The following is a 24,794-nucleotide window of genomic DNA, read 5'->3' on the forward strand; positions in this document are numbered from 1 at the left end:
GGCAGAGTTAATTTCTCCTTCCATGCCTTCGTGTGTTGCCCTGCGGCCAAGCAGTAATCTTGTAGGTGGGTTTTCCAAACAACGACCTGGCTGCACTGAAACCAGTCCCTGGCTCTCCAGCCTGCATCCTGGGGCCCACAGCGATGCAGACAGCGGGTTAGCTGGTGAAGCTGCTGAGCTCCCCCCAGCCACCTCCAGGCTCATGGACAGGCTTCGGCAGAGCAATCCAGATTCACCAAATTTGGTACCCCAGGCTGGTGGTCAGCAAAGTGCTGAAAGTGTCCTCAAATCCTGTCTCACCATCTCTCTGTTAATCTTTGGTGGGAGGAGAGTCCCCTCTTGGGGCTGCCAGCTCAGAGAGCCACTTGAGCACCCAGCTGCTCTGGAAACGGCATTGATCATCACAGCCTCTCTCACTGCGGGACCAGGTGGCTCCTCCATCACTTCTCCCATGTCCCCACCTCAACAGGGAAGCACCCAAATCTCTGCAGGTCATGCTGACACACGCTATGGCTCTCTGCCTAGCAGGCCAGTGGCTATCAGACCCTGGGGTGAGCAAGCTGGAGGCTGGCGGGGGCAGTTTTAACCCCATGTATAACCGCTGCCCGCAGCTATTTCACAGCTCGCATTCTCCAGTGTACCACAGTGCTGCTGGTGATGGAGATATGAAAGTCCCAAGAACTACTGCCTCTTCCTCCATCCCACTCCCAGGCAGAGGGGATGAGAGCCCAGGCCAGCACTAGCCCATGCTGCCTCCAGGGGGGCTATTAATTGCCCCCCAGCAGTGGGAGAGCCAAGGAAGAGAAGACTTCCCTACATCCACACGTCCTGCCTGGTCTGGGGCAAAAATCGTATTTTGCCCCTTCCTCAGTGGCTGGCCAGAGCCAGTGGGAATGGTGTCAGGGACATCTGCATTGAAATTATGTGGGGAGGGAGATGCTCAGAGTGTAACAGCCACGGTAAAAACTCCAGTTGTGGAGCTGCCTTCCATGACCCACAGCCTTGCCATGCAAATGTACATGCAAATTAAAATGCAAATGCAAACGCAAATGCCAGGCCTCCTGGGCTGCACTCATTCAGAGCTACAGAAATCCCTTGACCTCTCAGAAACATTCAAGTTGCTGCAAATGTCCTAGTCCAGAGGAAAAAAATTAGTGCTTTTCAATCTGAGTTCTTGCCTTTCCTTCCCTATGTGTATAAGTGGCAGCTGGATTTCTTTGCACAAAAAAGCAATTTCTGCACTGTGTGCACAGCCCACTCCCAGCTTTGGTGTGTGAAGCACACATTTAGGGTCTTCCTGGCAAACAAGCGATTCATGGATCATAATTGTGGACACTAAAACACCTTTCTCTCAGCTGCCAGCAGGTATCTGCCATTAAACTGAATGCATGAGAGACAGTGTGCTCCCCAAACACCCACAGTGTTGTTAATAAAAAAGGAAAAAAATAATTTAAGTCAGGAGGAAACCTGCAGGTGAAGCGGAGGTTCAGGGCCATAACTTTGCTTATTTCTTTTTTTCTAAACTAACTTTTGCCATGTCTGTAGTAGGGCCCCAGGGCAGCTTTCCAGCCACTGATTGCAGATGGGGGCTACAGGTATGTCCCAGCTCCACAGGGGCTGCGCGGGCCCAGCACCCTGTCCCAGCACCCTGGGGTGTGGGCAAGAAGGAAGCCCAGGCATGCCATCCACCTGGGAGCCTGGTGCTGCTCGGGGCAGGTGCCTCTCTGTCCCACCACCATCCTTGGGTGCATCTGCCCCACACCACAGCCCCTCCAGGCTTCGCCCCACATGGTCAAGCACTAAGGCAAGGACCTTGCTGGTGCCAACAGGCATTTTAAGCTAGGAGAAACACTCCCACAAGTAGCAAAGCAAACCCTTAGCAGTCACGACTTTCATTTAGGTTTACACTCATGGGTGGAGGTGACGGATCAGGATCCAGGCTGAGTGCACTACAGCTAATAACGTTACCTTAGATTTATGCTAATGACACTGACCCAAAACTGCATTGCTGTGAGCAGCTCCGTCCCCTCACCCAGTAAGAGCTCCCCTCGAGTGAAGGCAGACCATGCTGCTTCGCAGGTGATCTTTAAAATGAGTGGTGTGCAAGCGGGGAAGCGCACAAATAACAAAGTGCTGGGGCAGTGCCAGGTCAGGGCATACCCCTTATGGCGGTGATTGCCTGTTCATGCCACGGTGACACCAAAATGTGGGCTGGGGTCCACGCACTCACCCGGGCTCCCACCTCTCGCTGCAGCTAACGAGCCAAGACAGTGCACGAGCAGAGGGGTCTGGGGAGTGGGGACAGGCAACACTGCAGCAGGTCTGCAAGCGGAGGAGGCTTGATAGTCAGTGGGGATCCTTCAATGTCTAATACGGTGGTTGAGTTGGATGGAGAGAGAAATTTCCCCTCTACCTTCCCGCCTGCCTGAAACTTAAAGGAACTTAATCCCTTTGAGGCATCTACCCCAGGGCCAGGTATGCTTGAGAAGGCCAAAATTTATGGCAGACAATTGACAGAAACAAGGACAATGGGATCATATGAGCCTTGTTTCCTTAGGAAAAGAGATAAAAGAAACAAAGACATATAAAATAATTGTTCTGGTTTCAGCTGGGATAGAGTTAATTTTCTTTCTAGTAGCTGGTATAGTGCTGTGTTTGGGGTTCAATATGAGAAGAATGTTGAGAACACATTGATGTTTTCAGTTGTTGCTAAGTAGTGTTTAGACTAAATCAAGGATTTTTCAGCTTCTCATGCCCAGCCAGCAAGAAGGCTGGAGGGGCACAAGAAGTTGGGAGCGGACACAGCCAGGACACCTGACCCAAACTGGCCAAAGGGGTATTCCATACCATGTGACATCGTGCCCAGTATATAAACTGGGGGGAGTTGGCCTGGGGGGACACCACTGCTGAGGAACTAACTGGGCATTGGTTGGCAAGTGGTGAGCAACTGCATTGTGCATCACTTGGTTTTGCACTTGTATATTCCAATCCTTTTATTATTATTGTCATTTTATTATTGTTATTATCATCCTTATTAGTTCCTTCCTTTCTGTTCTATTAAACTGTTCTTATCTCAACCCACAAGTTTACTTTTTTTTCCGATTCTGTCCCCATTCCACTGGCGGGGGGTGGGGAGTGAGTGAGCAGCTGCATGATGCTTGGTTATTGGCTGGGGTTAAACCATGACAATAATAAAAAAAAATAATCCCTATCACTGCTGGGGCTCCTCAACACAGTGGTTCTCACCTGAAAGCCTCCTCTGTAGCTACTGGAAAAAATACTGCAAATCAGCCTGCTGCCTCCCTCTGGCACAGTCCCACAGAGACCCACAGTTCTCTAGCATATACAGTATAGGACCAAAAAAAGACAGTCATTTCTTCAGCCCTATTAAATCTGGAGCCCAAGCTGATCAAGCAGCCTACCTGCCTCCATCCGTCTGTTTTCATACACCTCTGGGCTTTCTGACACGGCGCTGTACTGCTGGAAAGGCTGGTTGCTGAAGAGATTGTCACACAAGAGGCTGCGACAGAGCTTCTTCAGGAAGCGCAGGACATACCCAATGCTGTTCACTACCAGCAGGCTCAGGAGATGCTGCTTCCCCTCAAAAGAAGCTGAAACTGGAAAGCAAGCAGGAGCAAGTCAATACCTGGGGATGCACGGCAGGAGGAAGAATGAGAGCAGGGGAAAAGCTTTCACACAAGTATTTGTATGTCTTAAAATATGTTACATAATTACCCCACCTGAAGTACAAAACAAACTGGAGAAGCTTAAGGAGCTGAGTTTCTGTGACCCCAATCACCTTCACCCTGAAGTGCTGGAAGATGCCAACTGTCATGGCCGGCAGTTCAAGGATTTCTAATATATGTATCCAACTGAAAACTGTATTGTATGATTGGAAGGAGGCAATTATGATAGCCTGGTCTAAGCAATGGGAAAGAAAGTGATCAGGTGGGTCAGGAGATGACAATAGGCTCTGCTGGCAGGAGACCTCAAGCACTGGAGACGAACCAGCAGTGGTCCACGCTGACACAAAAAGATTTTGTTGATGCTGTAAGCTAGGAGGCATTATCAACGGAGAAGAGGACTGGGAGATTGCACAGAAAGGATCGGCTGATCTTGAGCTCTGCAATAATAAAAATGGGTGGAAAAAAATACTAGAAAGTACATGGCAATCCATAATTTTTTTGAGGAGGCTCAACGTGACCTGATGGGAGGAGGAATGACAGGACAGGCTGGCCAGATGCCCATGAGCCACCAAGGTGACACAGTGATGAAAAAGTCAGATATATTTCAAGGAGGTATTGAACAAAGCATTTCCAGGAGAGACAAGGGAGTGTCAATTCCACTATATAAAGTCCTGGTGAAACCTGAGCTGGAGTGATGGGCACCATTCTGGTCATCCAGGCTCAAAAAGGGTGAATTCACACTTGCAGAGGTGCACAGGCAGGCCACAGCGATGTTCAGGGAACGGAAATTTTCCCTGTGGCACTGCAGCCATCACCATCTCTTCTACGTGGGGCTGTGGAAAGACACTTGCATTTCTTTCACTAATCCAGCAACCTTCCTCACAATGCAGAGAGGACCTGAAAGTAATTGTGTATTTCGGCCTAGCAAGATGAGGACTGCTCTCTAGAAATACATCTCGGGTGAGAGCAGAGCAATTAAAATTCCTGGACAAAGCTGTCAGGGAATATATTTAGCCAGGAATCAAAAAGGGCATAGGTCCCAGCCATGAGAGAGGTGGAGAGGTCACAACAGACCCAGCAGGATTAATTGTAGCGGGGCACATTCAGGTGTCAACAGATTTGCAGGGAGGACTACCTGATATGGCTGCCTGAACTCCACCACCTGGAAGGTTTTTTTCCAGTCCTACAGCCTCCAGTCACTACTAACAAGTATAAATTGCAATGTTAGGCTTATAATCTTTGGGATAAAGATTATCAAGCCAGCTTATAGCTGGCCTGAGCTGCTGTAAGGGATCATGCTCCACAGCCGGTTAAGCATCTGTGAGCCAAGCCATGGGAAGACTGGAAAGCCCATGACAAAATCTGTCTGCACTGCTGCTAGGCTGGGAGTGAGCTGCAGTCGCAGAGCCACACCATGACTAGGAGGCCATTCACCCCTCATCGATGATTAGAAGACGCATTGAAGTTGGGAGCAATGTTGACCAGGTGCTTTTAGCTCGGGTACCTGAAACCAAGCCAGCTCAGAGAAACCGAGACGAAGGGGTTTGGCAAGCTTGGTGCACAACATGACTGTCCTGCTTGTAATGAAAATCATATATGCAGCAGAGAACCAGGCAAAAATGAAGCTTTGCACTAAATTGCTTCAGTCTTGTGTTTCTGTGAACAAATCTGGATCATTCTTAGAGTGTTTCTGATGTCCCTTAGGGAAGGTACAGCTGTGATTAGAGAGAACTAGAGGAGAGGGAGGAAGCAGGATTTATATGCTGGACAGAGGGCCAGAGCCTGAGCTCCCACACAAGAGGGTCCCAATTGCACAGCTGAGCTGCCGTAGTCCTTGAAAAACTGATGGGACTTGCGGTCCTTGGCTTTGTGTTCGTGCCTGACTCATCCATGGCAGCTCATTGGAGAGTGTTGTTCCCATATTCCCATCATTGTTTCACTCCCACTGCATCCCCACATGCTAAAACCAAGTTGTGACACAAAACTCTTGCTGCGATTAAAAGAAAAGTTCATGTTCAGGCTGAGAGCCAGGCCAGGGGATCCAGCATGGGACAAGGGAGACTCATCAGGACACAGCGAGAAGTGTCACTGCAGGAAGATGAGGCGCTCTGGGGAGGTTCCCTCTGATCCTCTCTGATATATTTGCATAGTCCGGCTGTATGGGGAATTGCCGCGGGACTTCTGCAATTCCTCCAGCTGAGAGCAGATTTGGCTCATGAACTGCAGGCAGAGGACACACCAGCAGCTGAACTCTGTGCAAATTTTCCTTTAGAGCAACGTGTGGCGGCAACGTGTGGCACGAAGCAGCCTTGCAACGCTGCTCGTCCTTGTACGGCTGCACGAAAAACTCAGCGCGCCGGCCTGGCCTCAGCACCGTTTCAAAGAGTGCTAAGCACAGGGCTCTGGAGCTAGCCCTGTTCCTCCCCTAAATCACCACGGCAATACTCTTTACCAATATACTTTCTTCCGACACCAAGGCAATTCCTGCAGCAGCTCATTTTACAACGGCGCAAGCGATGTTCAAAGCTGGTTGCCAGCCAGCTGATGTGAACAGCTAGGACAGCCAGACTGGGGACTGAGCTGAGACTTCAAGCACTTCCCTATGGGCCACAAACCCCTAACAAAAATGCTTTACCTGACACCATCTCGCCTCCGTAGCCCTGCTTGATGAGGGAGAAGACGGCCTTTTGCTGGAGCGCGCAGTCGATGCAGGCCTGAACAGCCTGCTGCAGGGCCACGGACGGTCTCTCAGGCCCGAAGTGCTCCGGAAGCTGCTGCACTCTTTTTCTGTCAAGGTACGGCCCCAGGTTCGCTTGTTTGTTGACATAAATGCAGACTGTAGACACAAAACCCCGACAAGGTTATTACAGAACGGCCCTGAGAGCACCCTCGCCAATGCTAGCTTTGCACATTTCTATTTATTTCACGAGCCCTCCCCTTCACCGGCGAGTTGCTGCCATTTGCAATGGCGCAGCCAGGCTTCCTTGCAGTGATCACCCATTGCCTAAGTGAAGTGAGCTGAGTTTAGGCCTCGCTCGGTGTCCCAGGCGGGGATAAGCTACGTGCAACTAGAGCAGCTCCTGTGTGTGCCTGGGGTCTGCTCTCTCGCAGACTACCTTGTCCACGCAGCTGGTGGCCAGAAAACATGCCCAGGGAGCGCAGGACAGTGACTAGCAAGGGTGACCTTACAGCAGCGGGTAAAATCCAACCTGAGGGGTGTTTGGGGTTTGGTTTTTTTCTCTATGTGTTCCTAGACTGGTTCATTGAGAGGCCCTCTGAGAAGCACTGCTCTGAGATGAGTTTTGGGAGACTTTGGTTCCTTGCTGCTTCTGACCTTAACGCAGCTGTAATTTCTGGAGGGTTTTGCTGCGCTGAGCTGCACGGTGCGAAGGCAGAGACTCTGGGAGCTTCCTGACCCTCCATGTCCAAACTGCAAACTGCAGTTCCCTCTGCAAACTGCGTCACCTCGAGGGAAACCGTACATTGCGTGCAGTGCTGAATCCCCGTTTGGGACCACCGCTAAATCCCCATTTGGGTCTGCGAGGGATGCCCCAGCCTCTCCACAGCCAAGCCCCGCGTGCCTCCTCTCATATGCCATTGCCTGCAAAGGCAGTTTTTCTACATGCCATCGGGCCTGCTGGCAATAGCCAAAAAATCAGTGTTCTTCTCTCGCTAGCATGAACTTATTTTAAGCTTGGCTGAGACCAACTGCGTCTTGGAGGAAGCGGAGATAACACTGTGGTAACTAAGGGCGACTAAAACACAGCCTAAAGTCAAGCTAAAGTGAGACATATTATAATAGCTGGCTGAGTGTGCTCGAGCTGTCATCTCTCAGACAATATAACATTATCCTCTGACAGAAATCAGATATGTGACAAAAAAAACATCAAGCAGAGTGGAGGACATGATGACAGCTGTGTAAAGTTGGAAATAATTTACAGTTTGCATCACCATAATGAAAATCTAGTGCAACTGTCAGTGCACTCTGCTACCCCATCTCTCACTGAACAGCAGAAGGGGCTCAAGCAGTATATAACCTGGGTAAACAGGAGGATAATAGCAATCATACTTATCATTACATAGCACTTTACACCCTCCAAGTGCCAAACAAACAAAGGGATAACGCACCGAAAGACAGCAGCAGCATGCATGAATTGCAGGGGGCTGTCAGGGTGCAGTTTTCCCTGGGTGCCACCATGCCAAACCTCACCGAATCTGCAGGATGTGGCTTCTGCTATGACAAGCCACCGGTTTTGTCCAGAGCTCATCTGCGGAAGGGACTCTGCAGCCTGCAGGCAGCGTGCTGGGTCCCTCGCTGGGGAGTGGGGGCCCCAATGGTCCTTTCAGTGCAGATAGAGAGGTAAAAGTTGGCTTGAGCCTGCCTCCTGCTCCTGCAAACCCTGCTCTGGTGGGAGCCTACACGCACCGTTCGGAAGGTGCTGGGAGAAAAGGTGCTGGTGCCACGGGGACGGGCAGATGAAGGTGCAGGGCACTGCATCCGCAGAGCCCGAAATGACCCACGGAGCCTCTGCCTCTGCGGCCACGCCGGTGATCTGGTGGGGCTGGTGGACTGTGCCTCCCTGTCCCCATCCAAAAGCGGCACCGGGCACACCTCTCAGGGCAGCGCTAAGAAACACCGCTCGGCTGATGTTTGCCAAGCGCTTTGCAGTCTTCGCATGTGAAGGGATAAATGAGAATAAAATATATTATTATTGTCATCGTCGCTACATTTAGTACCATTCTGTTACCAGAGCAGATGGAAAACTTCTCCTCTGTGCATCCCAGCTAAGAAATAATGGGATTTATGTGTTGTGTTTATATTCTAATGTTATCTAATCCATTTCGCTGCTGAAATCTCAGGGTAAATCAACTGTCTTGTTGATTTTCTTCTCATTTACACCAGTTTAAAAGCATTGACCCATGTTACTTCTGGTAATATAAGCAAAAAAAGGCATGAGGCTGTATTTTCCCTGACTACAGTCAGAAATGACCAGGTCTGCTGCTGTGATAAGGCATCAGGGTTTATGTGCTGGTAACCCTGCCTACAGTCAGACCATGGCTCCTCCATCATTTTTCTCCCCACAGCTGTAACAGATGTTTCATGTTCACACCGGGGTTTAGTCTGGTCATTGCAACACATTTGACGGCGTGAGTGTTGGGTATAAAATACCCACTACACATGGGTAGCATCCATGGGATGTTGATATTCACATTTCAAGAGGAGTGGAGCTGCCATCTCCACTAAACTTGACACATGGCAGTCAAAACATAGTCTTGCAGGACATCTTTGTTCTTTGTCACTGGTGGCCAGTCTATTCTGCAAACGCCCCATTTTCATGAGCTCCACCTGTTCTGGAAAGCACAGCATCTGGCTGTCAGCCCATGGTTCCTGCTCACCCCTTGGCCAAGGAGCACTTGAGGCTGGGTACCTGTGAGAGCCTGTGGGGTGGCCGAGTTGGGTATCGTAGCTGCATCCTGGGGGATTGAACTAATATCCGGCTCCGGTGTGCTTCTCGGTGGAGAGATTGCTAAGGGAGTCATCAGGACACGAGACTTCAGCTGCAAAAAATAACCAATTGGGTAATGAAAGTATACACAAAATATTCCAATTTTATTCCGTGTATGTCACGCACCATGAACTCCCACTCATTAGCAATCTGCTATTGCATCACTTTCTCCAGGCCAGGAGCATCCGTTCTGCTCCCGGGAGGATACTGGAGCCTGAAGCCTGACTGATTTGCAGCAGACAGCAATGCCTTAAGTTACAGGATGCAAATATTATGCCACCCACTGGGTAGTTATTTACACCTGAGCAAATTGGGTCTAACATTCTAACAAATCAGCGCAATGGCATTTTACAACGCATTTCATGTGGGTGTAAACAATTCTCCGCAACTCAGAAACACGGGGTCTTTAACTACGTCATAATTTAGGGCCAGATTCTGCTCTTGGTTACAGGGGTGTAAATCTTGTGTAAATCCAATGGCACCAAGAGGCTACTTTGGGCAGACACCCATGTAAATAAGCTCAGACCATGGTCCATAGTGTGTTATTACCAGGTAGTAAATACAAACTGCTGCACTGTTGCACCCAGTAATCTTTGTGACCTGCAGCCCGGCTTGGAGAAGTGAAAAGTGATGGGAATTTACGGTGCAATATCACTACATCTTTATGCTGCCGGTATCTGGTAACGTCTCACCCGTCAAGTGACGATCAGGTCCTCATAATTATAAAGTGCTGACGTGATGGATGTGACCTGAAGGTATCACGCTTTCTTTTCCTTTTGCTACAAAGGGAAGCAGGGGGAAAGCAGAGAGCCAAGCACATAGCTGGCTGGTTTATATATTTACATATACTACACTAAGCTGTTCTTCTGGCAGGTGATTTTTTTTTGTTGTTGTTTTTCAGTGGCCAAAGGTAAAAATGCTGTAAGTGACAAGTGTAAGAATGAAAAGGAATTTTTAGCCCTGTTAAATTTGCAGACTATTGCTTCTCTCAGAGCTTACACCCAAGCTGGAAATAATGTACAAAGTATGTTTTAGTTGGAAATGAAGCCAGACCACTACCTACTAACCAAACCTTGAGCAAGTCCTGCTGCAGAGCAGAAGTCACTTTGGATAAAGATTCATGTTGTCCATGATTATGATTACAACTGTCTAAAATAATGGTCACTGTTTCACTGTAATGGTGAAAACAGAAAGCTGGGGAAGGGAGAGGGAAGGCTGTTGGACTTAGTGCCATCCAAGTGAGTTTTCAATCATTAAATCTTTGGGAGTTTGGATCATTCCCCAGGTACTGGCTTATCCCAGCAAGGGCTTCACTAAGAGAGAATTTAGGGTCTCTCTTGCTTTCAGTAGCACTGTAGCCTGTGCTGGGATGGTACCCATCAAAACAAACAAAAAGGCCATATTTGTTGAGATGGTTTTAATTTTTGCCTACCAGACCTCCACCAAGCCCTTCCTGAACTTGCTCCTTTACGCAGCCTAGAGTTTCCCTCAGAGCAGCCTCTGTGGAAAGATGGGCACAATAAGCGGGACAGAAATAAAAGCTGGCTCCCCATCCAGGCACCATCCCTAGCCGGGCACTGTTCGGTGTCTGGGGCAGAGGCTGCGTCCTACCTGTCTCAGCAGTGCCAGGCACCAACTCCACATGGTACCACCACCTGCCCTTCCCTGGGGCAGGCTAAATTCCTTTGGATTTAGCCTGAACGAGGGAGGAAATGTTCAATAAGTGAATCTAAGACAAACTATGTATTTGACCTCCTGCTGTTTGGCAGCCGTAGGGTACTAGGGACCCTGAGCTGGCCCCTGGCTAGTGCCAGTCCTCACCTGCCCGTGTTGTCCTGTTTTTGTAGGGTTGTCTTGCTTTCAGATTGCGATCAGGAAAGACCAGCAGCAAAGTGTTGTCAGTTTGTTTTCCAAGCAAGTAAAATAAATGTGAGGAAAACGGTGTTTCCAAAATCAAGGTCCCCGTCCAGTTTGAGCTTTATCCCATAAGAGTAGGTGAGAAGCAGCATGATTTGTTATTTTCTGTACCAACATGTCGATGACTCTCTTTTCTATGGTGAAGTGGACTGGCACTGTGAAATTTGAGCAGCACCTATGCTGGCTTCTGGGCTTGCTTTTAATCATGCATGTAAAATAAATGCATATATCCATACATGTGCTTGTACATAGTACATACACAAATATAAAAGTATATACATTTATATAGAGATGTACATATATACTTGTATATATATTTATGTATACATATATATAAATATATATATGTGCTCTCACACATACACACATCTATATAGATACTATTTTGGAGACAGCACACCTAATAACTTCTGTTTCACTTGCATATTGGCTCCTTAACATCCTTACTGGCTCACAGGCCTGTGGCCTCAAACACAGGCGCACAAGTCCCCTCTCCAGCCCTTGACCCTAATGCACCGAGTGTGCACTCGCCAACCAGCACCATCAGCCTGGTGGAGAGGGGGAGTGCCCAGTAGACCTCTTTCTCTGTCTGTTCCCTGGCTTTTGGAGGCCCAGGCAGGCTTATGTTCAAGAGCAAATAAACAGAGGGCAAGACTTGTGTAAACTCTCTAGCTTGGAAGGCCCTTCTTGGCATTTTGCTGTTTTAGTGAACAGTTTACTGCAAACTTAATTACAACAATGTGTGCTCTACAGCCTCTGGATACAGATAAATGCCATTTTATTAGGGGTAGGGGAGAATATGCTTTCATTAGATCAGAATAAATCAATGCCTGATTACAAGAGACAGTACACTAGCAAACACAACTTAAATACCTCCTGGCCACTGAAATCCTGAGTAGTCCCTGAATATCACTAAGTGTAAATCTCAAAGTATTTCATTTAAAGATGTCTTTTTTTGGACTGATTCTTCTCTATCAAAAAGCCAATCCAACCAACCAGCTGACTGACTGAGAGCTTGGCAGCTGAGAGAGCACATACGCATGAAAATTAAAAAAAAGTAGTAAAGGAGAGAAAGAGAGAGAAAAGGAGACAGAGAAAATCTGTCAGAGCACTTTGGGAAATCCTCATGGTAAGGCATTCAAATCAGCTTTTGAATATCAAATGTCATAAGTTTTAATATGCACAGCATGAGATATAAAAGGCAATGGTTGCTTTAAACCAAGATGTACAACCAACCTCCCCACTCTTATGGACCTTCTACCACGGAAAAGAGATCAGAGAAAGCTGATCAGGGATTTAGGGTAGGAAATAAGTGTGTCTGCTGCACCAAAGTCATGGTGCTTTAGATGCAGAGAGAGCATGGGCTTTTGTGCCATTGACGCTGGCTGCAGGTTTGTCTGAGTACGCAGTGGCTGCAGATGGGGAGGACACTGTGGAGTCCTGGAGTTTCTGTTGCAATCTGTACATCCTTTTGGAGCAGTCAGGATTCATCTAGCTGGTATTTCTGTCATCCCACACCAAATAAAGGGAAGGAAGGACAAGAGCATTTACCAGATAGCTTTTTTTTCTTCTGAACAAGTTCTCTGCCAGCTTGTATAATAAAATACACAGGGAAGAAACAAGATGAACCACAATGCAAATTTTCCCTGTGCTTTTCTTAAACCGCTTAGATCATAGGTCCTCATCTTTATGGCTCCTAGTTCCCCTGTACTGGTTGTCCCTTGTCCTGACAAAACATTTGCTAGAAAAGGCTGGGGTTCACCCTGTCCCTGCAGGTCTTCCAGCCAGGATGGCAGAGGCACCTCCTGGCCACGAGAGCTTTTGCTGCTGGAGAGAAAACCACCTCCAGCCCCTGCACACACAGATGTGCACCAAGGTGAGTGCCTGGGCCAGTGGTCCTGCCATGTGGGCTTCTGCTGGCTGGCCAGAAGTGTGCCATTAAACCTGCACCGAGGAAGCAGAGAGCGTCCGAGTGCATGTGTTGTGGTCCTTGGCTATACCACGTGCTCTCTGGGCATTCGGCCGCAGGCGAGGAGGCTCAGCACGAGGCAAGTCAGGGCTTAGCAAAGAAGTCGCTGGGGCAGAGAGGGGTCAGCACTGTGCTGGCAAAGGCAAAACACAGTCCAAGGTCTTTGCCACCTTTTCTTCTTGTGTCATGCAATACCTTTCTTCCGCACAGCAAATGATGCAGGGGAGTCTGCACGCAGCCTCCTACATCCCCTAAGTGTTTTGCAGTGAATGAGGCAGGTAACCTTAAGAGGAGCGTATGCAACCTTGAAATCCAAAGCTGTGTCACAGGACAGGTGAATAATCAGGGCATTTTAAGGTTGTCTCTGCAATCTCGGTCCCAGTGTGTCCGAATCCTGACTGCTTATTTGTCATCATTAATAGTGACTTCTAGGGCAGCAGGGGAACCTATCCCTGTAATGGAAATTGTCACTCAACACGCCGCCCTGCACAGGGTGACTCTCGCAGCCCACCCCACCTGGCTGGAGTTTGCAAGGTCTCAGCCGACCGCTCACCCCAGCCTGGCCCCAGGCAGGAGCTGCTGCGGTAGCACAGGGGGGACAAACTGCCCTCGGGCTGCTCGGATGGGGCTATCGCTTTGTTACCATCTGGGAGGGATGTGGTGGTCTTTGCTGCAGCACTGCCCTGCGCATGTGTCGTTCCGATGTCCTCTAACACCACAAATCCCCCCACGATGCTAACAAAGCCTTCCCTCGTACGGGCTTTCTAGGCAGCTCTTCGGGGCTGCCCCTCATTTACAGCCAGAGAAATAAAACCCATCCATCTACTAACCTCCCCCCTCCAGCTGCGAGAATAGACTTTTTCCTAGAGATTTAGACAGTCAGAAAGAATATCGTATTTAGAGAAAATGCAGCATTTTATAGCAAGCTCCTCATCAAGTACGAAACAGGTTTTGGAAAAATACCTGATGAAATTTTAGAACCAAAGCTGTGAAAAAATAAACAGGATAGCAAGGAAAGGGACTTTGCTTGGTGGTGAAGCGTGATGAAATGTCATTTTAGGAAGACACAGATATTTGCTTTAATATCAATGAAAACAGGCAATGGGTCATCTGGTTATAAAGAGCATGTGATTAAAAATGTCTGTTATTCACATCTCGGTCAAAATAAATATAAATCTAGGCTGTAAATTCCTAGTTTGCTAAAAATTCAGAAGTATTTTTCCATCTGTTCTGTAATAATTCAGCTATCTGGTTGCTATAAAGAATTTGGTTGTCTGCCATTTGGACAGGGAGTCATTTTTTAAAATGCATTTATGTCTCATGGTATCTGAAAGTTATACAATTAGCAAGTTAATTAAATCAAGCTAGAATTCCCCATCAAAAAATGTAATCTTTGACTCACACTGGGGAAGTGTTTTTGATGGAGAGGGCTCACTTCAGCTGAGCGCACAGCGTACAAAGGCACCTCACAGAAAAAGTCGCTTCAGTGTACGAATCCTATAGCGCAAATAAACAGTGCCAGGCCAGATGCCACAGATACTACAGCTCATGAGTGTCAGTTCCAGAAACTTAAGCCATCGGTTATAAAAAGATGCCTTTTTACCCACTGCCACTCACCAAGAAATAACATAATCCCAGATTCACTGCCAAAGGAGGGATGCCGTCGCCTCCCCGCTAAGTCCCTGGGGAATGGGAATAGGCGCGTGTGGTACCCAGCTGGGGGAAAAGCTTTCCTTCAGAAGAAGACGGGGCAACAGCAATCAAGTGCTCAGCCACCTAGGTCTGAAGCGCAATGTTACTGCAGCGTTTTAGGAAATTTAAGTCTGCCTTTTCGCTGTTTCTGCTTACAAACACGTGGTGGTTGGTGAAAGGCTTTTTCGCACGTGGATGGGTGCATTTGGGGTGGAACACACCATACTTCCCAGCATTTTTTTTTTCTGTCAAATTACAAATCAAATGTCAATGCAGGAGTAAGAAATGGGGGTCAGCAAGACAGGCAGGGGCAGAGAGGATGTGGTCTGCCGAAACTCTGCATACAAGGTCATTGTGGTATTTGGCAAATCACTTAATCATCTCAGGGACTCAATTTCACCACATCTCCAAAATATTATCCCAGACTTGGGTGGTTTTGATCTAAAGACCCTACAAGTGACCCAGCTTTACTGACAATAATTCAAATTATTACTTGTAATAAATAAAGTAAAATGAATATAGTAAATAATAAACTTGTAATGACAAGTACCTCAAGTAAAACAATTCAGATGTTTCTGTCTCAGAGTTTTAACCTAACACTGGAGTGAAAAATAATAAGTATTTCCATATCCCACATTTTACAAAACACTAGAGTATTTGCCTCAGTCTTAGCTTGGACATGCAGCTCTATTTTGGACTACCGCTATAAAATTCTGCGGTAATCCCAAGAGGGACACCTGAGCATGCTGTCAGGTCGACTCTGCTTCGCTGCTGATGTTACATCATTCATGTTACCAAAGGTAAGGCTTCTCCACAGAAATGGGAAACTGCAGCTGGACCTGTTTCTTAGCCATGCAAAGTCTGTTTTCAGCACACGCTGAAACACACTTCAAAATGTGCCCCCATGGCAGAGAGGGGCATGGATGAAGTAGGGAGAGCATGGAGAGACACGGGAGAAGGCAAAAGATGGGGAGAAAGCATTAAGGACTGAGGTACTGATGTCTACTGCAGTAGGTGTTGCGCAGGGGGATGCAGAGGAGTAGGGGATTCTGGAAATGGGATGCAGAGGGGTGGTGAGGAAGGCTTGCCTGGAAAAGAGAGAGGAGGGAGGATAGAGGTTGGAGGATGGGAGGAAGAAGAAGGTCTGGTGCGAGGTGAAAAGGAGGGAGGGGCAACGATATGGGTGGCCTGCTCTGGATAAAGCCCAAACCCAAGGAGCTGAGACATTTGGTCCCTGTGCTCGGAGCTCGGCCGACAGCGCTGTGCATGGGGTCTTGCTGCCTCCCGTGAACTGGGGGAGACCCAGGGAAGAGCCGGGCAACACCTGGGGCTGAGACCTTCTCCAGGGAAGGCTGGGGCAAGCCCTGAGCATGCACCGCTCGTGTTACTCGCTTTTCGGGTTTGACATCAGGAACTTAAGCAGCTATTATTTTCTAACAGTCAGCAATTTGCCCTCCTTGTGTAACAGACTGCACGTCTGTACCCGTTCCCATTAAAAACAAGGAACAGGCACAGCAAGTGTATACCGTGCCCCTAGCTGCCTGCAGACACAGATGGAGAGAATAGCGGAGCAATCTACCAACAAGAAGACCACTCACTACAATGTAGCTCATTTTCACTTCCCAGAATAAATTCCCCTCCCCTCAGCATCACAGTCCCGTTTTCGCCTGATCTGAGGCATAACAGTGGCTCTACTGCTGCTGAGACCCACCGGGGAGCGGGGTGGGGGCTGTACGGTGGGAGAGCCCCAGCCCACCGGCAGCATGGGAAGGTCTTAAGGCACTCAGGGTTTCTTTCCTTCTTCAGCCCTGCCTCCCCACCGGGGTCACATTGAGAGCTAGGCATGATTTTCTCCCAAAGTGAGCAGACAAATAATCAAAACCGCCTTTCCCTCAGTAAGTGAAATCTCATTACTTTCTAAAATGTCCCCCTTTTTTTTTTCTTTGGAAATCAGCTTTATTTTCCCCTTTTATTCCCACTCCCCCGTATTCCTTTCCTTTTCCTTTTATTTTGTTTCATTTCTAATCACTGTTAGTGAGAGAGAAGAAAAAAGTGACAAATGAGAGAGAAACACTTCCCAGAAGGTGCACAGCCATCTCACACATTCTGGGAGACAAGTTATTTTCAAACACCATAAATTAAAATAACTGTAAACTTTAGAAAAATAGATTCCCTCTAATTTTCACCAGCTCAGGTAGAAGAGAAACCGGCTTCTCTTACTTTTTTTGCATTGCTCTGCCCCACGCTTGCACAACTTTGCCTCTGTTCCTGCATTTCACCTGAAATTCTAGAAGAAATTTTATTAAAACCAGCAGGAGGTGGAGAAAGAGTGTGAAAATCATGTCTCTACCTTGTACCCGGGTTTTCTCCCTCTCTTCTTTGGGATCTTCACGACCGGCAAAGCACCGGCTGGTGCCGAGTAGAGGTTGTGAACAGGCATTTTGATGGGTGCCGGCTGGAGCGGGGGCCGCCCTCGCTTCCTCCCCGCCACTCTGGGGGACTGCATCTCCCCGGGGACCCGGCTGGGGGACAGGCACGGCAGATGGCTCATCTGCCCCGAGGCTGCTGGTCAACAAGAAGGGAGAGAAAAAAAAGAAGAAGAAGGAAAAAAAAAAGAGCTTTTTATTTATTTTTCATTTTAGGTTTTTCATCCAAAGGCAGTTTTCTCACACTGTCATTTTCCCTGTTATCACCGATCATAAAGCAGCAAGAAATATGCCACAGATGTGCACTCCTGGATGAGATTCACCTGACCACAGCTGGCTCAGCTTCTCCAAAGTGGGACAAAACCCTTGTCACGCCTGTTTCTCTCCGCTGACTGTGAATACAGTACAGGGAGCTGGCTCAGGTGGCGAGGTCTCTATTGCAGCTGTCTAATAGGGGAACCCCACAGCAGCCACCTTAACCCTACCTACTGCAGATAGGCACGATGAAAGCACGAGCTTGCACCCATCAGTCAGTGCCTGCTTTCAGAGGGGCTTTGGAGTAGATGACCTCCTGAGGTCCCTGCTGACCTAAATTTTTCCCGAATTCTGTGGTTCTGCAAATCCTCCCTTACCTCGGAATTGCTACCAATACCAAAACTGACTTGCCTCCACTTCATGCGCAGCACTCCTGAGCGGGGAGGCTGAACTGGACCACGAGGCTGCCGGCACAAGGTAGCCGCGTTAGAGGAGAATTGCCAAACATTTACTCTCTACAATTTTATAACATCTGTTACCAGGCATGTTAGTAGTGGTTTTTTGGATGTACTCCATCAAATCAAAAGCTGTTATTTCACCAGAACTCCATGCAGCTGATGAAGTTAGGCAGGGGTAATGGAGTGGAAGCTGGTCCATTTTCCTCTGTCCAGGTTTTAATAAAGAAAACAAATATACAACCATACACAAAGTACCAAGGGAACATACAGCATTCTTCACAGCTTCTGGCAAGGGTCACATGCTAACAAAGGTCAATAAAAAAAAAACAACTGCAGAAATATGTTTTCAAATGTTGATTTGTCCAGGCAACTGCTTTCCTGTGCGTGGGCAGAATACTAGTCCCAGTCCTGCCTGCATACATTGCTAGACATAAGGGTCTAAGCAATTCTCATGCTTTTATGATAAGCCTTGCGATGGCTGACGTTTTCAATTTCATGCTCCCTCAGGCCAGTGATAACAGAAGACTCCCTGCTCTCCATTTTTACAGGGCAGACTCATAGCCTTCTCAGCTACAGAGAAAAGCCTAATGATGTGGTCCAAGAGATTCCTCTAAGCTCAAAAACCATAAAGCAATAAAGGTTTGTTTGCTTTTTACTACAAACAACTACAAATTTTTGCAAAATCTACAAACTATAAAATCTACACATTTCTCACTACACTTCAAATCTCACAATTTCAGAACCCAGTGTGATTGGACTGATCAGAACTGACGTTGCTGGGAAGGAAATTGGGGTTGCTCACCCACATGGTAAAAGGTACCACTTGATAGGTGCCTCTGGTGACGAGTGTCTGCAGCTGGGGGCTTCTCTGCTTCAAAGGCAAATATGCTTTGCCTAGTTAAAACTTTGTAAGCATGACTGACTAACAAGCGACTCACTTCCCTGGTCTTATCCAGTCAGTAGTTTACAGAGTCTGCTGTAGGATAAGAAAAATAGAGAGCTCCCAGCCCTACCCTAGAGTAAATGCATTTACTTGCAATATATTAAAAACTGGGGTTTTTTAATAACACTAGGGGTATCTGCTCAGTTCAGACAGATCCATTACATATGGCAGGACTTGTAGATTGACTATAAAATTTCCAGTCTTGAACATTGGCTGCCTAAAACTCTCATGTAAACACTGAATGTCTAACATCAGACCAGAGCAATCCTGCAGTGCCTAATTTACCAAATTGTCCAGGGCTGCTGTGGTTGCACTCTCCAGGCATGCTCAGCCAGCTCGGGAACCACCTGAAAGCCTGCCATGGGGCTCTGATTTTTACCAAATAGAAGTCTGCAGAGAGTATACTTTCAGGGTTAAAAGCATCCAGCTTGCCACAGCAGGACTCAAATGGAAAGGCTCTGTCTATCCTGAGCATCACTGCTTTCCTTCTGTCTTTGGCAGTGTGCATTTTCCTCCCCATCGTGCTTTCTGAGGGACACCCTTGGTGTCTCTTCCACCTCCCAAAACAAAACGTCCCCAGGTCGCTATGTTACAGGCTGGCTGCAGGCTGGGAATTCAGCAGGGAAGGGAAATGCAAGGATTACACTGGATTTGGCACAAAAACCCGCTATGAAAGCCCAGCGCTTCAGGCTTTGCATTTTGGTGTGCTTTAAAAAAAGCCTGGCAACACAAACTTTCGCAGAGGATCTTGGCAGAGGCTGAGAAAGACAAGCCCAGCCCAGGTTTGCTCCTTGCCTGGGGAAGAGCAGTGGTTCCCATGGTGGGGACCACTGGTGGCCACGAGGCTGTGACACAGAGGATATGGACCTGCACTGAACACCACACTGCATTGCCTTTATCATATTTTCCTTTGATAGTAAAGGTAGCTGGTGGCACCTCAGAAACTCTGAGAGTTAACAGCTCCCAAAGCAAAAAAGCTGCTGACCTAGAACACTTATTTGGCTGAAATGTTGCTTTCTTTTGCAACTGGTGAAGTATTAAACATGTGGTGGTCAGGAAACACACTAAATATTAGCAATCACAATTTTTTTGTCCTGTCTCTCTGCTGTCGACACTTGTAACACTGCTTTGGCAAAACCTCTTAAAACCCCTTGCCACATCTGCTGACACACAAGACCCAACTGGACTGTGCACAAAATGATCTCAGTGTAATGTATTTGAATTGATACAGCAAAGACAAGAAGTCAACTGCAGTATACAAGCTGTTGTTATTACACTTAATTGCAAGCCCAACCGTGACTTGATTCTCCTTTCTTGTATGCTAAGGGAAATGGAGAGCGCCTTCGGTGGCATTTACAGTGTTACGCTGCTGCAGATCCTGGAAGGCAAGTGTGCTCCCCAGCAGTGGGGGAAAACAGCAGACAAGCAAAAATTGCCTCTGTCTGCCGGTCGGGGGTGACAGCACAACCTCCTCTTACAGCCAGGAGAAAGCTCTTGGGCAGGCTGGAAAAAACACGCAGTCAAATTGCGGGTTGGCTGGAGAGGCCAGAGGGACACGAGGGCTTGTCGGACCGTCCCCAGCAAAGTCAGGGTGTTACCTTGGAAGGACTTTCCTCGGGCAGCCACAGCTGGGACTTGACCCACGGCTCAGCAGCTGGAAAGCTTGGTGGCTTCAAGGCGAGTTAAGAGAACTTGATGCAATTTAAGGGCAAATTCAAGGAAGCAAATTACAGGCTACTAACAAAGGCACCGCCTCAGTTCAGGAAATCACTGTAGTACAAATAGCCCAGGAGAGTATTTTGGGAGGGAAATCAGTATACATTTGCCCTGTCCTTGTACTTTTCCTAAGGCACTAGCTTTGGACAGCAGAGGATGGTGCAGCTTCAGTCTGACCTGGGTCTATCACTTTCCTATTCTCAGTTTAAAAATAACAACAGGAAACTGTTTTACATTTATGGCTTCTCATCACTTAATGCAGGGCTAGACACAGGGTAACCTTTCCTTACTTGTCTCTCAGACGTTGTCATCTGAAAATTTAATTTCCAGCCCTGCCTTCCACATTGCCCCATCAGATCCCAGAGAGGAGGCAGCAGGGAAACACCTCTCCCCACCCCGATGCCTGGGCGAGCGCTGCAGGAGGGGTGAAATCCTGTCCCCTCCAGGCAGCAGAGGTTCTGCCGCGACTTCAGAGCATCCTGAGGAGCACCCTGTGCACAGCAGTCTGCCCCTATGGAAGGCAAGGGGCGGGGAGAAAAACACGCCCTAGACCAACACTGGTGACCTGTAGGATGTTTCTAACAGCCCGTGCTTTGCAGTGTGCTTGCCCTGCATCATGTGTTGGTGGATATGCTGTATGATCAGCAACACAGCTCACCGTGCTGGCAACTATAGCTGACAGTGGAGGGACCTGCAGTGCATTTCCTCCCAAGCTGAGTATTTTTGATGGACTGCAAAGATCCGTTCTTAATAAAAATAAATGCCTGCAATAAATGCAGCTTTTAACCTGCGCTCCAGTAACTGCAAGGGCTGAAGGTAAAAATATCACATTAAATTTTATATCGGTAATTCCAGAGGATGATCATTTAAACTTGGCTTACACCAAACCCATGCCTCGACTGGCACAGGGATCATGCATAGGGGAGGAACAAGCTATTCATGCCTTAAGCCAAAAGAAGGTGCAAAAGTCCAGTCAAGCAGAAAACGTGCCCGTTTCACAGCAGCTGAAGGAGAATGCCCTTCACTCCCAGTACAGCCACTGGTCCCAGCCGCAAAAGGACTCTGACCTAGGAGTCCCTGCCAGAACTTGCAGCCCTGCCTCCAACTCTTGACTCCTGCAGAGCTTCGTGTCTCCCAGATCTACATACCCAACAGCCGTATGTGGAAAAGATATAAACTTCTTGTGATCTTGTCTGTCTTTCCTTCAGCTGTTGTTCGGGAAAGCACACTCTGTGGGGGAATATCATGTTATTAAATGGGAGGGAGGGGATACTTTTCAGCTGGTAACAGGACTGTTTTCCCCTTCTTCTCTGTGCACAGCAGGGCAGGTCTTTGACTGACCGCTCGGAGTTGATGGCCTGCAGAGTAGGTGAGCAAAATGAGAAGCATTGCCTTTTCTGGCAGCAAAGTTTTATACCTGCGTGCTCCTCTTGGGTAGTATTCAGGCACATGAGGCATTACACATCTCTTCATCATGAATACCAAAGCAGCACTGCATAGCACACGAAAGGTAAGTGTTTAGTGAAGCAGACAGTAGGAATTTTTGCTAATAAAAGCATTGAGCCAATATTCTCTGCATGTCTGGATGTGATTGCCTAATGACATTGCATGGAAAGCACTCATCTTACCACTGCTCAAAGAAAGGTCAGGATAATTTTCATCCGTGGCATAAAGTTCTACAGCGATTTGCAGAGCTCTTCTCTTCTCTTGCCTATTGCCTTGGGGACTGAAGTGAGAAGAAACTCCTTCTCTGAGGGACTCTCTTGCCTGTTTTGACCCCAGGAAGAGAATTTTTACATAAAAACCTTGAGACTGCCCAGCCAACAGGATCTGAGTAGAAAGGCCCACTTTCCCCAACCAGTCATTAAAGAAACAAACAACACAAATATCTGTGCTAGCTGTGGGAACTGAGAATGGGATTCACCCCGCCTAATTTCAAACCTCAGTTCATCCGTCACCTCAGTATAGGTGCCTCTGGTCATTTCAGATGTGATCTCTCTTACACCCTGTGTCACATCTGCCAAAAAGTCTTGGGCACCTCAGGTCATCTCAGGTGGCACTAGATGACTATTTTAGGCAACCAGACTTAGCTACAGGGAATAATTCAATAACAGATGAAGACACCTAAATGCCTACCTTCAGACCCTTATACAGAGGTGTTTCTGTGTGCGTTGGATGTCTGACCTCCCATGGTATCAGTGGAGATCTAGCCAATATGGTTGAAGGTGTGCAGTCATTCAGCTGGCTGGATATAGACGTAGTTTGTGGTGGGCTCAGTGGCTCTAGGGTCCACTGACAAGGTGCAATTTGATGATCATGGGAGCTTTGTCACTTCCTTGTAGACAACTGTATTTAGGTGTCTTAATCCAGAACTAATCCTATTTCTAAAAGTTGGGTTTGACTTGTCTATTTTATACCCAACATTAGGGCGAGGTTAATCATGTCCTATGTATACGTTTCTTCTGTTTATAAAATGAGCCCAGGAAAACAAGCTCATAACTAGATATCTACAATGCCCAGGTGAATCCCACCCTTGGTTGCTCATGCCTACCCACAATAGCCAGTCCCATCTTATCCTGTGTGCAGGATATTTCTGGTTAATAGTATATTGCATTGCAGAAGAAAGCATTGCCTTTTTGGAAGTGGAAACTCAAGCTTCACAGTTGAGAAAGATTTGAGATTCTTGGGCTTGTGCCAGCCTCCCTGTGAGGTCCCAAGTGAGGAACTTCCTGCCCTTTCAGTGTCTCACTTCTCCCCCATGTCCCACAGCATCCCCTCCAGGAGGCAAGAAGACGACCAGACATGCGAAGCTATTTGCCTGGGACAAGGCCAGCAGATGGCAGGGTCCAGGCTCCTCAAGTACCCACCACCCATATCCCAACCACTGCCACATGTCAATTCTCAAAGGAAAAGTGAGCAAAATATTTCAGTATCTGTCATTTGGACAAAATAATGTGATTCCCCTCTTAGCTCCTAGAGTAGTTGAATTTTGCCAGCTATCCCATGTTTTAAACATTTTCGCAAGCAGTTTAGAAAAGGCTGGAGAAAATACAAACACCTTTTCTTCTGCTTGGAGCCACTCCCAAGGAGACTGATTCTTAGGTATTTAAAAGTGGTATTAGTGAGTTTTCCCTACGCGGAGCAGTGCTACAGCAAAGCCTTTTAATAGATACAAGGCGAAGTGAATGTAGCTTTGTACTGGGCTGTAAAAACACAGATTTCTAAAGAGCTGTAATCTTCTGTTAGAGCTGGTAGCCCTATATCATTATCTCCCTGCAGCACAGCAGAGATTTAACTCTCCTTGATAGAACTGAAAGTAGTAGCAGCATCCAAACCAACATATACTGGCATCCGTCACTGCGTAGACTCTGTCTACCTTGCCCTTGAGCCGTTGTGTAAGCCAGAGAGACTATGGGAGGTGGTAGCACCAGTGAGGGTGAGATGGGCAAGTTTTCCTTCAGTGCCATCCTTTCGTGCCTGAGACATGCATGGCAAAAAGGTGGTGCGCTTTTTCAGTCTACTTTCCTTCAGAGTAGGAGTTCGTGTATTCACAAACTCATGCTCTCCTTCACTCCTCATATGACTTTTGGACTTGTTGACTCATTTCAAACAGACCTGATGGGGCACAAGAGCAAGGGGTTCAAAGGTTTGCAGGCGTAGCGGAAATGTGCAAAAAACCAGAGATGTGAGACCCCAGTTGTCCTCCCCCAGTTTTGGCCACCTGTCTTATGAGACAGTGAGGGCAGAAGAAACAATATAAAAGCTTTGATGCTGGGAAAAGCTCTTATCAGATCTGACACCCTCTCAGACACCAGAATCAGGCAGTTACAGGGCACAAATCTATAGAAAAACAAGTAAGTGTCCTTCTCTCCTCTGCTCAGGAAACTACCTGCGGCTGTTCTTTTAATTGCTCCGTGTTTGAGTTTGTCCCCTGCCTCGTGGGTACTGAAGGAGGGGCAGCAGCCAGTCTGGACATGGCTGGCACTCTGCTGCTCAGCTATTCACATCTCAGGAAACAGCACATTTCTCTTTGCAGCTGGTTTCAGCCCTTTTTACCTGCATGTCTCCAGCTGCAAAATGTGCTGAAGGTTACACTGCAATAGCAATTGCATGGCACTTTATTAAATAATTTGCCAGAGGATCCAAATCAAACTACGTTCAAACAAGAAAACATCTTTTTACTCTCGCAAACATGTCCTAGTGCAACAGAAATGCAGCAAGGTTT

The 24,794-nt window shown here is 47.6% G+C and overlaps 1 protein-coding gene across 1 annotated transcript in view; it reads right to left on the reverse strand.

Moving 5' to 3' along the window:
- The window catches only part of SCML4 (sex comb on midleg-like 4 (Drosophila)), a 46,476-nt gene extending 29,199 nt beyond the window's left edge, over positions 1-17,277 (reverse strand). Inside the window, exons 1-4 of the mRNA XM_010573401.1 lie at positions 17,122-17,277; positions 9,116-9,245; positions 6,322-6,522; positions 3,423-3,617 (exon numbers count right to left, since the gene is read on the reverse strand). Of these exons, the coding sequence (XP_010571703.1) occupies positions 3,423-3,617; positions 6,322-6,522; positions 9,116-9,245; positions 17,122-17,277 (682 nt within the window). The remainder of the gene's footprint in view (positions 1-3,422; positions 3,618-6,321; positions 6,523-9,115; positions 9,246-17,121) is intronic.
- Between the last annotated feature and the right edge of the window lie 7,517 nt (positions 17,278-24,794).

The sequence above is a fragment of the Haliaeetus leucocephalus genome, unplaced genomic scaffold (assembly GCF_000737465.1).
Source record: "Haliaeetus leucocephalus isolate CR32 unplaced genomic scaffold, Haliaeetus_leucocephalus-4.0 Scaffold384, whole genome shotgun sequence".
In the NCBI taxonomy this organism is placed as follows: Eukaryota; Metazoa; Chordata; class Aves; order Accipitriformes; family Accipitridae; genus Haliaeetus; species Haliaeetus leucocephalus.